At 34.8% G+C, this 14,294-nt stretch overlaps 1 protein-coding gene across 1 annotated transcript; it reads right to left on the bottom strand.

Moving 5' to 3' along the window:
* Window positions 1-8,380: 8,380 nt before the first annotated feature.
* LOC128126684 (uncharacterized) lies at window positions 8,381-13,844 on the bottom strand. Its single transcript, XM_052764564.1, has 2 exons — window positions 13,699-13,844; window positions 8,381-10,073 (listed from the first exon to the last, which is right to left on the bottom strand). The coding sequence occupies exons 1-2, from the start codon at window positions 13,751-13,753 to the stop codon at window positions 9,664-9,666; spliced, it is 465 nt and encodes a 154-aa protein (XP_052620524.1). The 5' UTR covers window positions 13,754-13,844; the 3' UTR covers window positions 8,381-9,663.
* Between the last annotated feature and the right edge of the window lie 450 nt (window positions 13,845-14,294).

Raw genomic sequence — 14,294 nt, 5'->3', positions numbered from 1 at the left:
AGCATAACACTTATGCTCCTACTAGTTATGATATGTATCCCGAAATCAGCTGGACTTCTAGAAACTAATACTTTATTGACTTTCTTACCAAAGTTCAGATTTCTGATACGAGATGCTTTGATAAAACTTTATCAAAATCATACACCTTTCCTTAAATAGCTCACATGTGTGTCTAAACAATTTTTAGAACTATGAAAAGGGATGCCGGTTAACCACACATGCTCCACTAACGACTTTGAGAATGAAAATATCACAATTGCTATCTACTTAAAATCTATTTAGCGAAAGCATTTCCTCACCATCATTTACATGAATCGGAGAGAAAACTTATGACATTTAGATTTTATGGTGTATGTGTTACTATCCATGTGAATTTGTCAAAACCATAATCACAAGACAAGGTTAGTGACAAATTCAAACTCATATGGACAGAACTTGCTCAATCTTAACTTCTTGCCACGTGGCAGCACAAGGGCCTACCATTGTTTTCAAGTGGTTATGCAAACAACTGAGAACTCAAAGAACTCACATGCATAGTCAACTTTAATTGGAATTGGCACATAAACAATAATATGTCAACACGATGGGCTATAAACCTTAAGTCGTTTCCTAGCGATAAACAACAGGTTTTATTCTTGATTGGTTCTTGAAACTTTTCAAGATCTTTGAGACTCCCACAGACCTCTTGACATATAAGATTCTCTTGTCAAGAACCATTCCTTGACAAAGCAAATATTCAAGAGTTAGTGCCGATTCTTATCAAGACAAACACTTCACACATTTGGCCTTAGTTGGTCTTTGTTTTATCCAAAACATCACAACTTACCAATTTCAAATGTACAAGAGTAAGAAAATATTTTACTCTACATTTGACAAGTTTTATAAACCTTCTTTAGATTATGTCACTCAAGTTACAATATTGGAGTATTACTCTAAGACTCAATTTTGGAATGAAGTATGATTCATCTTTTGATTTAATCATTTCAACAATTTACGATTCCTCTTCTTAGTCATACAAATGCACTAAGATGTCCTTAGAGGATCAATTGTGATTTAGTTTCATAATCAATAAGATAATCATAAAACATGATACTAAAGAACTCTCCCATCTTTTCAGATTGGAGAAACTTTTATCTTTCTGCCTAATTTGATTCTACTCATTCGTCCTGCCATACATTGAAAATTTTCCAAAGTTTCAGAATTATACTTAAACTTGTAAGCACAACCATATTTACTAAACTTTAGCAAATCATTACGAATAGCCTTATCGTTCTTTGTGGTGGACCTGATCAACACACAATCAAGTGTACCCGATCCCCTAGTCCTTCACTTGACTAACATATACATGTTAACAAGGAATTAGTCTTAATTTCCCGAAGATGAAAATTCTCATTCATTACCCATGTTGCATGATTCCAAGTTTCTATCCAACTGAAACTTGGGTGATGAGAATCTTTCCTTATTTGGTAAATTATGACACTACCACAAACGAAAGAATCAAATCCATTTTCCAATGTTGCTATCAATGGAATCATATAAACAACAATTTTTCACAAATGCCATTGTAAGGAAATTTAAAATAAATAAAATCAAAATTTTCTTTTATTTAAAACTTGCGGAAAAAACTTATCCTTACAATGCAAACGCATATGAAAAACATGTTGTTATCTATTCCTAAGCAATATATCATAACTCTTAAGTAACATCTCAAAATTCTGATATTTAGATCATGCGATTGAAATCCATCTCTTCACAATCAAAATTAGCTTACTCTTCCTTTAAGCTTCCTTTCTTCGATTCTACAAAACATCAAAATGTGACCTAGTCACATCATGTAATAAGAATCTCCAAAAATGAATTAAATAGAGTCAGATAATGGACTTTACCTGAAGCATGGTCAAATTTGTTGACTTTTACCATCCTAGTGAACTTTCAGGTAAATAGGGCAGCTTCGCAACCAATGCCCCTTCCTTTGGAAATAGAAAAATATGGACTCTTTGGTAATGGTACATGAGACTATCTCGGACTTAGCCTTTCTCTTTACCATTTGGTCAACCAGGTTGACTATGGTCGATCTTTTTCCATTGGGAAGAGAAGACTTTTCTGGACTTCCAATGTTTCCATTGTCAATGTCCATGAAGGTTTGAGAAGTAGATCTTCCAATCAAATTTGCATTACCAGTGCCCTAAATCATTGCAGATTTAGCATCAACAAGAAAATAGGTAAGATCAATAGGGGTCAGGGAGTGACTGAAGAACCAAGTCAACAGCCAGCTTCCTCGAGACTTCGACACCCAACTCTCCCAGCCTGTCAATATGTAACTTCATCTCCAAGATGTAAGCACATATAGCCTTTGCTTGACAATAGGGATTGAGTTACCTTGAACTTTTCAAGAGCTTGTGGGTTAGGGGGAATAATTGGAGGAGGTAGAGGAAGAGAAGTATGATTTCCATGATCCAATTGCGGGACATCATCTTCATTAGGAAAGCTTGTTCCAAGGGATTTGGGAAGATCATAGTTGTATGAACCAGACATCTACAATGGGAGAAATTCAAGTTAGTTGGTTTATGTCCATAATATAACACCTAATATGAGATACTAAGGCTAGGACCCAACACGATATTTTATAACCTGGAAGAGGGATGCCGTAATCCAAGCTATAAAATATTTGAAGGTAGGCGAATGACGATTCACCAATTTCCTCCATGAAAACGAAATAGGTATTAGGTTTTAATTAGATTGAAACTCCTAGATCCTTTGAGATTCATTGAACTTTTCAATGGCATGTTTAAATCTTGATTATTCCCTCTCAAGTTTGTGGTTGGGATGCCGAGGATCACAAACAAGGTGTGAATAACCATGCAAATTAACTTGGTACCCTTAATTTTTATCACCTAATCGATGTGCCGGTTAATCACACTCGCTCCACCAATCTATGATAAACATTAAGTTACCCTTTTCCAATCTTACTAGTCCATGTTAGTGTGTCAGTTAACCACACACGCTCCACCAACAACTTGGTAAGGTACAATGTGTAATTTCATGGGTTAGCACCAAATTCACTTTTTCCTAAAGTAACTAAGATTGAGAATTTAATAAGTTTTAGTTACCTTATATTTATCATTATACATTTAATGAAAGGAGAATTAATGTCCTGTCAAACCCGTTCGGCTAACGACCCTCCACCAGTCAGGGAAGCGGTGGGTGAGAGTGGAAACCCATTAAACCGCCATTTTATAGGCGGTAACCGTATACCCCGTTATAGACCAGCTTTGTGAATGAGGCCAACTAATGGTAAGACTGAATTACTCTTATACATATATATATAAATATTAAACCTATAATATTATAATAGTATAAGGGTTGAATTTTAAACTATTTAAAATTCTAGGGTTTGGAACTAGAGTATACATGGGGGGGGGGGGTAACTTTACAAATTCCAAAACATGAGGGAAAGTTTTGAACAATTCGAAAACTTTTGGAACCTATAACATATGAGTTTAATATGACTTTTAATGACAAGACTCTTGAAAATCCATAACTCGAGGACAAGTTATGGATGTCATAAAACAATTAGTGGGAAAAACTCTTCAAAAACATAACTCATGACTTTTAAAGACTCATTAACAAGAAAGACTTTTGGTCTTCCATAACTTGAGGACAAGTTATGGAATCCATTAAAGGCCATTTAGGTCATCTAATAAACAAACAAATATGTTAAGAAAAACTATGATCTAGATTAAACTCATATTAACAAGACAATTCAAATCAAACAATTTTCATGTAATTAGCCTAACCATCAAACTAATACAAAAAATGAAAATTTTGACAATTATCTTTTTAATTGGATTCGAATGATCATTACCGCATCAAAAATAGGTTTATAAGTTTAAAAACAGCTTAGGGTAATGATTATAGTCCAATTCCAGCCTTAAAAGTCGAAAATTTGCACTCAGGGCCTCCTACTCGCCGAGTGTATGAACCTACTCGACGAGTAGGATGATTTTACTCATGGACTCGGTGAGTCCCCTAGTGGACTCAGCGAGTCCATAGTCCATAAAATGTTAGAAATTCGATTTTTATAGCATTGCATCAAGTATAATTGAAAACCAAGCGTAGGCTCTGATACCACTATTGGGTTTTGTATACTACAACATCCTATGGTGCACATACAACCCAAAATACCTTGGATCTATGTTTTCACTAATTATTCATGCAATGATGTTTCCAAGGTATTAAGCTTATAACTAGCATTCAATTTTCATATACCATACAAGATACTTGTTAGGGTAAAATACCTTTTGTGTAGCTTGAAGTCTTGATGTATTTGATCTTAAGAGCTTAGCCCTAATAGTGTGGAAGCCACAAATGAAGTCACAACACATCATGAACAAAGGTGGAACTCGAGAGAGAATTCCTTCCACACCAAAAACACCTCCATGAACTCCATGTACAAGTCTTGGCGTTTTTGGCTATGAATGGACATATTTATATGTAGGATTCCAAGGGTCATGGGTATAACCCAAATCCATACCCATGGATGTCATGATCCATGGTTTATGTGGCCCAACTATTTATGTATCCATACATAAACTTGATCCAACATGGATCACAAGCCCAACACATATAAATATAACTAATTACCATAATTAGTCCCCATATATTTAAATTAATCTCCTTTGTTCACTAAATTAATTCCAAATTAATTCTTGATTAATACTAATTAAAACATATGATTTCATATTAATATATTATAACTTATAATATATTAATAAATCATATATATAACCTTCTCTCAATAATCCATCCTAACAAATTGTCCTGATGATATGCAACCCAAATGGACCATGCTACTCTTGGGTCGAGTACATACCAATAATAGTTATGAGCTTAGACATCTAATCCAACAATAATATCCAAGACAACTTCACATTAAAATATCATAGTGCCCCATAATTTCTAGTAAGAAAGTATCCTCATGAGTGTGTACAATCAGACCTTTGCTTTCCCGCGACCATCAGAAATACCTAAAACACATATAATCAACAATTGTAAGCACAAAGCTTAGCAAGTTCCCTAAAATACCACACAAATCACAACAAAAACAATACAACTATGGGTTATTAGCAACCCAGGAGACTACCTGAAATCTCAATGGGTAAACAACATGCCCCTGGGTTATCAGTAACCATAGATACTACCCGAAGTCTCGACTCATATAAATAACAGATACGCATTAATAACACTTAGTCCCAGTTAGTCATCACATGTAAATGTGTGTGTATATATATATATATATATATATATATATATATATATATATATATATATATATATATATATATATAGCTAATCTACCACGCAGGTAAGAAGAAGTGAGGAGATTCACCTGAACTGATGACTAATAAATCTCACTTCCGAACTGCCGGAACTAGACTACGCCTAATCAACACAATAAGTAAACCTAATCAATTAAGGTCATTAACCCGAATCACTAGTTTAATTCCTACAACTACGCCCCTTAAAGACAAAAAGATCATTTTGCCCCTCCATGGCCCAAAACCCTCAACGTTTGACCAAAAGTCAAAAGCCAGCAAAAGTTAATAGTCTTGATCAGTACGTGGGGCATACTACTCGAACCAGCATAATCGGGTTCATTTGTGGCTATGCGGAGTGTAGCTAGGAGTACACCCAGAGTACATAAACTCACCCTAAACTCTTAAATAAATTGTCTAATTCCTTTAAGACACTTACTCCAACCCGAAATTCAACCTATAAAGAATGTCTTAATCCATAAAGTATCTGACTTTAAGCCTTTTCATGGATAAAGAGGGCTCAATCATCAAAACCCTAACTTTCACAACATTCAAGGTCACTTAACTCATGCATGGGCCAAAGGAAACAATCAAACAACCGTTTTTATGAACCAAAGCATCCTAAAACACCTAAAATGGCTGATAATAAGATCTGGAGTGCTCCAACTCACAAAGATCCAAACTTTGATACAATGAACTCATAAATGACCATCAAATGAGATCTAGAAAGAATATCAAGAAGGCATAGAATTTACACCTTCAAAGGATGCACAAAGTGAAGGAGATCTGGATCCACAAGTTTGCATGCAACACCACCTTCTTCAATGACCTTCTTCCTCAACAAGAACGTACAAAATTACCATCAAGGCTCCAAGATCTTCACTCTTATGGGAGGTCCAAGGGTGAGATAATGTGTTTAAATAGGTGTGAAACCCTATAAATTAGGGTTTCTCATCTGCTCGCGTACGGCCGACGTACTCCGTCGTATACCCAAGATACGATGCCTCTGTCTCGACTCACTTAAAGGCTTACGCCTAACATACAATGTTAGTATGCCCAACGTAAGTGTGGAGATGCTTAACTTAAGTTAATGAAAAGGTTAAAATGTTACCTTGGGGTTTGGGATATTACATCCTACCATTCGTAGATCCACTAGAGTACGAAGGCCTCCAGTCAGGTAGTTTCCTTTAGCAAACTTCTTGTTGTTGACAAAGAATGGTGAGCCTGAGTATTTGTAAGTCCCAAATTTGCTTGTGTATCAATCAGATCCAATTGATGGTGCGAAATCCCAATCAATTGGATGATGTCAGATCAATATAGAAGAGAAGGAGAAGAAGAATTAATATGAATCTAATGGTATATTGATGATATGAATTATGCTACTTACAATAGATTCTCTCACACACACTCTTCTTCTCTCTTGTTTCTCTCTCTAGAACATGCTCCTTGGTTTTTCACTCACATGCACTCCTCACCCTATATATATGAGAAAAGAGCCACCAGCCACACACGCATGTGCGGCCGTACATAGGGTGTGCAGCCGCACACACATGTGCAGTCGTACACAACCACAAAATTACAAAAAAAATATATTTTCCTAGAAAAGCAAAGTATAAACCATATTTTTGACCCAACAATCCCCCCCCCCCCTTGGTTTATAGCTTTCTTTTCTAATTGGCTCAACAAACTCCCCCTAAAAAGTAGCTGGCTTTTCTTGTTAATCTTCATTGGGAGCTTGGCTTCAGCTTTAATCTTCAATTTTTTTTTCACAGCATCAAGATGAACATATGAATCTTCAATAAATGACTTCATCTTGAGCAGTTGGGATTTCTGCAGAATTTGACATTGAACGCACATTGGGTTAGGAGGCTTGATGTACTGATTCTTGAAAGATAGCGATATCAGCTTGAGAATCTTCATAGAGAACAACGGAGATAAATAATCTTCTAGATCACTTAAGCAGGTTTATAGATAGCAGAAGATTGATTGAGGAGGCTTCAATGCAATATGTCATATAATCTTCAAGCGCAGCTTGCCCTTGCTTCTGGGGTTGAAGGATTGAATGTTTAAAGAATAATCTTCATTTCTTGCTCCTTCGAATGCGAATTTTTCGATGCTCACAGATGAAGCCTTGGCTCAGAAATCTTCGACACAAACTCCATGAGTTTCATCTTCATCTGAATTCACTATTCAAGACAAAACAACACTAAAAGAAAATTTTAGCACATAAACAAAAATATTTTTGGATTTTTGATTTTCTTGAACAAGAAATAAAACATAAATAACACTATTTTTGGATTTTTTTTTTAATTTTCTGATTTTTGTTTGGTTTTCTTTTTAATTTTTAATTATCCCCTAATATTTAAATTAGAAGAAACTATGAACAAATTTAACAAAAATAAAATGATATGTAACTTTAACAATGATTTGGGATCAAAGTTTTTAGACAGCCTTAATCCACTTGTCGGTACCTTCTATCTTCACGTCCTTGTCTGGTCGATCGTCGGTATTGTTGTCCACTTAAACACGAAAAATTGTGACAAAATTAGGACATACTATAAGTGACAAGACAAAGTGATCCTAAGTTCCTAGATATTATATTTGATCTTAAGTTTCTAGATACTATATCTTAAGGACCATTCAGCAGACGACGACCAGGGATATTGTTGTCCACCTAAATTGAGCAGCGAGATCTATAGACAATCTTTGAGTGTTCAATTTTAATTGTACTGGAACATGTTTCCCGCTTCCTGATATGCCCCAGTAATCAAAGACTTCTAGAGTACTCCTTACATCGGATGAGCAGACAATCATTAGGAGAGAAGATAGATTCTAATTATTATCACTTATAGTTTTAGAGGGATTGAGAAGTTGAATGTTGCATATGCTGTGTACCAGGTCGGATTGTTAGTCACACAAAGGAGACATCATATGGCTAACAGATAAGAGGAATTTCATATATATATATATATATATATATATATATATATATATATATATATATATATATATATATATATAATATGCAGAGAAATAGAGTTGCATATGTTACAGTCCATGTCGGATCTCTTCCAATCACGTAGAGGAGGCAACATAAGACTAAAAGTAAGAAAGAAAGAAAATGATTTTCTACAGACCTAATTTATCGGAATTACCAGTTGCCCCATCAATACCGGAATTAAGGACAGAATCCACACATCGAGGAAAAGTTAAACCACGGTTCCAGATACAGGTTCATTTAATGTGACGAGTAGATTCCCATATATATCTCCCTGCTCAATCTATCCAAGCGTCGTATTGTCAGACTAAACGGGTCTAACTAGGTTAAGATTTGTTGAGTCTATGAATTCTCTAAGTTCAACTTTGCCTAGTCATGACCATTTAGAATCTTTCGTGCCTAGCGACGCATCAAACCAGAGCATAGACCCTTCAACTTTGGGTACGTTCCACAGACTCAGATTGCCCGTTATCACTTGTTAATATCACTTCCCAAAACATCTCCCTCAAGCACATTCCATAACCAACATATATATATATATATATATATATATATATGATTTTTTTTTTCTAATGTTTTTTAATTTTTTAAAATTTAAAAATTTTTGTTTTGTTTTTATTTCCCCCCCTAAATTTGTGCATAGGAGAGAAACGAAAGTAAATGCGCAAATTTAAACTATCCTAAAACAAAATTTTGTCTTTGAAGCGAATCAGAATAAGATAAAATCAGGAGTATAGAGAAGAAAACTCAAACCGTAAGTCACCGATTGAATTTGCATCCAGAAGGTGTAAGAACAGCATGTGTAATCTCAGAACAGATCCGAAAATTCTTCATGTCATTAAGCACAAACCCCATGAGTGATCACTTCCTTTCTTCCCTTCCCGCAAAGGACACATACTCTCAAACAAATGTAGGAATGTTGTATAGTTGAGAGATGTCCCCTATCAAGTGCCAGGAACAGCCACTACCAAAAAACTGAAGTCTGCTTATATGCCTCCATAGCTGCTTCGACACAGAGTGGGATCAATTGGTCTTTGGAACCCAATCCATTTTGAAACCGGGTTGACCTTTGTCGTCTTTGCAAGGAACATTCTCCCACGAGATGTCTTGATTATCACAAACAGAATATGTTGAAATATTAGAATCGTTATAAGATTTGGGAGATTGAGCCTTTGGTACCCATTTGTAACTGGGTTTAACCCATTTCTTTTTCGATCCGATGGGTGGCTCAGCACTTGATTTTGAACTCGAAGTTGGCTTCTGATATGATTTTGATTTTGGCTTCTCGGGAGCATCTCTTGGATTTGTCTTCTGGGACGGAATTCCCTTCTTGTTCTTGGGAGTTGGATTCTAGGCCTTCTGTGCGTTCCAGTCACCATTGTCTGAACATGACCTTGAGTGATTTCTTTTGTAGAATCTCCCACCCTGCACATTTTGCCATCCTTGTGCGTAGTAGGGAACGTATGCGCGATTTGGACAGTTTAGGGCTATCTGACCAGATGTTCCACAGTGAAAACAAGTCTTTTTCTTCACTGTGAAGTTATTTCTTCCTGTCCCTGGTGGCGTATCCATGCCTTGTCTCTTGTTGTTCGCACATGCACACTTGCAGCAGACACCCTGATTCGCTGGAATTGGTGGCATGTATTTACTAACAACAGGTTTATCAGAAGCAGTTGAGTTCGAAGCAACATATTCAGAGTTCAAGGAGATGTTGGTTTGTTCAATGGTGTTCTCCTTGTTCTCATCTTCTGCTACTTTACCTGCACAGAAAGTAGAAACATTAGTATCATTCAGCTCAACACCCTCAGTTGGCCCTGATTGTTCAGTCTTAATTAAATCTGGAGCAGGGGTTTGGCCATATTGAGCAGACATTTCTTCCTCATTGGTCTCAAAGGGTGGGTTATAGTTGTGATTAAAAGGAGGTGGCACATTGTGATACCCTAAACCCTTGGTTTGATTATCTTTAAAACTCAATTGATTTTCTACTAAGGACTCGACTGTCTTACTTGATGCAGTATAATTTTTGAAACTAATATATGTTTTTCCACACTTAATTTTCAAAGCGTCAAGTTCTTCAGTTACAACAACAAGTTTTTTCTTAATGTAATCATAATTTTCACACTTGTTGCTGTAATCTTCTTGGAGTTTTCGGAAATCCTTGATTTTGGTTTCTAATTGAGCTTTCAGGGGTTTCTGTCCTTTCCTGAGTTGATATCCTTCGTATTTTAAGTCCTCATTCTCTCTCTTGATTAGATCTATTGATTCTCGTAAAAATTTAATAGTTTTAACACAAGATGGAGAACATGAAACTTCATTTACCGGAATGGATGAGGAAGTCATCATTTTTTTTAATTGCCCTTTGACTTAAAAACCAAGAAAGTCAACTTTAAAAGTCAAACCGAAAAGCTAAATTTGAAAATTTAAAAGTCAAACGAGAAAGTCAAAGTTTAAGACAAAGGTCAAATTTTAAAAGTCAAAGTCAAAATTTTAAGGTCAAAAGTCAAAAATTAAAATCTAAAATTTTTGGTTGAAAATGTAATTTAAAAATAAAGGAAATTGATTTTTGGGTTTAAAGTCTCAAAAATGCTAAAATAAGATCAAAGATATGATATTTGAGTTAAATCACGAAGTTTAGTAATGTGTGTTAATCTAGATCAACTGGAAAGTGCGTTGGTTGAATAGGGAAGAGAGTCGAGTTCGAATCCTTGCAGCTCCAAAACATCCTTTTATTATTTGCTGCTGCTTTGCGAAGACAATATAAGCTAAAAACGGAAGATGTTTCACGTGATACTTTGTAGTTCAATTGGTAAGGCGCTTGGTGAAGAATCAAAGGACCCGGGTTCGAACCCTGGCAACCGCAACTCAATCTTTAATTTTTTTAAGTGTAATACATGCGAACTTTGAACCCTATGCGAGGCTGGCCGCACACCGAGACCGCACAAGTCCGGGTCGCACACCGAGCCGGCCGCACACCCAAGCTGCACACCTTCAACAGTTTCGCGAAAAAAAAACGACGTTTACCCTTTTTTGCTCCTAAACTCGATCAAAAACTCGTTTTTATGAAAAATGCAAAGAAGAACCCCTATTTTTGACCCAACAGTATTATCCAGAAGCCTTAAGGATGAAAGAATCTGTACATTGGAAGAAGGATATGGAAGAAGAATTGAGATCACTTGAAAAGACACACTTGGTCCTTTGTTAAGCTCCTAATAGGGAAGAAATCACTACAATACTAGTGGATGTTTCAGGTTAAGGATGAGATTGATGGCACCAAGAGATACAAGGCAAGGTTGGTGGTCAAGGGGTTCCACTAAAAGAGAGGTGTTGATTATAATGAGTTATTTTCTCTAGTTGTGAAGATGACTACAATCAGAACGTTTTTGGGAAATGTGGCCTCTAAAGATATCCATATAGTGAAACTAGATGTGAAAATAACTTTTCTCCATGGCGACCTTGAAGAAGACATCTACATAGCACAACCAGAAGGTTTTCCTATAGTTGGAAAAGAAAATATTGTGTGCAAACTAAAGAAACGTTTATATGGTTTAAACCAAGCTCCAAGGCAATGGTAATTGAAAGCTTCATGCAGAGGAATGGGTATAACAGATGTGAGATGGATCATTGTTGTTATTTGAAGAAATTAAAATCCTCTACATCATCCTATTGTTATATGTTGATAACATGTTGCTTGTTGGATACGACATGCAGGAGACCAACAAGCTAAAGAAGCAGATGTCTAGTGAGTTCGAGATGAAGGACCTAGGGGCTGCTAAACGAATATTGGGCAACAGCATAGCCAGTGATAGATTTGCTGGTACACTAATACTTTCACAAGTCAAGTACATCAAGAAAGTTTTAGAAAATTTCAACACGGAAAATGTGAAAGTCAGAAGTACACCATTATGGAGTCAATTGACACTCACAAAGAAGCAATCCCCAAAGACCGAAGATGATATAGAATACATGGCTAAAGTTTTCTAGGCATCTGCAGTGGGTAGTTTAATGTATGTAATGGTATGCACAAGACTAGGCCTTGCTCATACAGTAGGAGTTATGATCATATTCATGTCAAATCTAGGAAAACGACATTGGGAAGGATTGAAATGGTTACTACACTACTTAAAAGGATCAACTCAGTGTTCTTTATGTTTCTGAAGGAAAGTAGTAGTCATAGAAGGGTTCGCTGATGCAACAATATAGGGATGTACAAATTCATGAAAGAGCACAATGGGTTATGTGTTCACGATTGGTGGTACAACAATCAATTATATGTCAAGGTTACAATAGATATTTTCCCTTTCAACTACAAAAGCAGAATACCTAGCACTTGTAGAAGCTGCCAAAGAGCTCATATGGTTGAAAAGTTTCTTGTCAGAATGTGGAAGGCACCAAGATGATTGTGTACTATATTTTTTACAACCAAAGTGCCGTTCATTTAGCAAATAATCCAGTGTTTCATAGTAGAATGAAACACATTCAAATAAGGTACCATTTCATTCGAGAGTTAATCAATTAAGGAACTCTAAGCTTGAAGAAAATCCTTGGAATATTAAATTAATTAATTAATTAATTAGTTTAACATTCGAGAGTTAATAAAATAAGGTACCATTTCATTCGAGTGTTAATCAATTAAGGAACTCTAAACTTGAAGAAAATCCTTGGAACAGTTAATTAATCAAATAAGGTACCATTTCATTCGAGAGCTAAAATTATAAGGTTTAAACATATTAATTCTAATTAACATTTATTTAATTAATTTTAAGCTAATTATATCCATATATATCTAATTTCGAATTTCATGTATATTTAATAACTATCCAATTATTCAAAATTAAGAATTATCTAAATATATCCTATGAATAATGATATATATATATATATATATATATATATATATATATATATATATATATATATATATATTTATATATATATATATATCCATCATATTTTAAATTTAATCTTTTAATTAAATCTAATATTAATTAAATTTAAACTTACCAAATATGAATTAATATAATCTGAATTAGTTTGGAAATAGAATCAGATAAAGATTAGAATTCTGAACATACCTAAGTTCTTCAAAACTGTTAAAATCCCTCAAAATTTTTGAGAACCCTAAGGTCCATCGCAAACTCTAGTAGTTTTTGGTGTTCTTGAAAACCTTTAAATTTAAGCATTCAACATTTAAGAAATTCAAAATCTAGGGCACATATCATAGACAAAGGCTCTAATACCTTTGTTGGGTTTCACTAATCCTAACGAAGAACAAATTCATAGGCAGCGAAAACAATTTTTTTTATTCTAAGAAAGGTTAAGATCTAAACCCTGCAAGGAATAATAATCTAATAATATGAAAAATAAAGATAGTCAAGAAATACTAACCTTGTAGCAAAATAAAATTTGCTAACATAAAGACCCCTTGAGTCGATTTACTCATGTTTGAGAAAGGTTGAGCACCCAAAGTAGAATGTATCTAAAGTATCACACCCAAAAGACTAAATGAAAGAACGTTTACTTTCAAGAAGACAGAAAATAATTGCCAAACTGAAAATCTAGAGAGGCAAGAGCTAAGGGACAAAAATCATGATGCTAGGAGTGTTTATTTATAGCTGAAAGAAACTTGGTGGAAAAGAAACGTGATAAGGATAATTACCAAAATTAAATCCTTATTTAATTCAAATCAAATCTCTTCCATATCCTTAGCCAAAATTCAAAATCACAACGCATAAATCCCTGGCGGATTTCGTCCACTCCTATATGGTTCCAGAATGTTGTAGTTTTTCAACTATTAAATAATTACAATCCAATCCTAATACTCTTAATTAATATTAAATTAATTCTAAATAAATTCCATTTAATTGTAAATCAGCCCAAAACTATTTTCTAATTAATTCATAGGAAAAGTGCAATAAAGTCCTTACATATTGACCTCATAATTGATTTAGTCCTTATTTTTTTATGCAATTAAGTCCTAAAAC

This window comes from Lactuca sativa, chromosome 1 (assembly GCF_002870075.4).
Source record: "Lactuca sativa cultivar Salinas chromosome 1, Lsat_Salinas_v11, whole genome shotgun sequence".
Classification (NCBI taxonomy): domain Eukaryota; kingdom Viridiplantae; phylum Streptophyta; class Magnoliopsida; order Asterales; family Asteraceae; genus Lactuca; species Lactuca sativa.
This window is presented reverse-complemented; position numbering and strand designations above follow the sequence as displayed.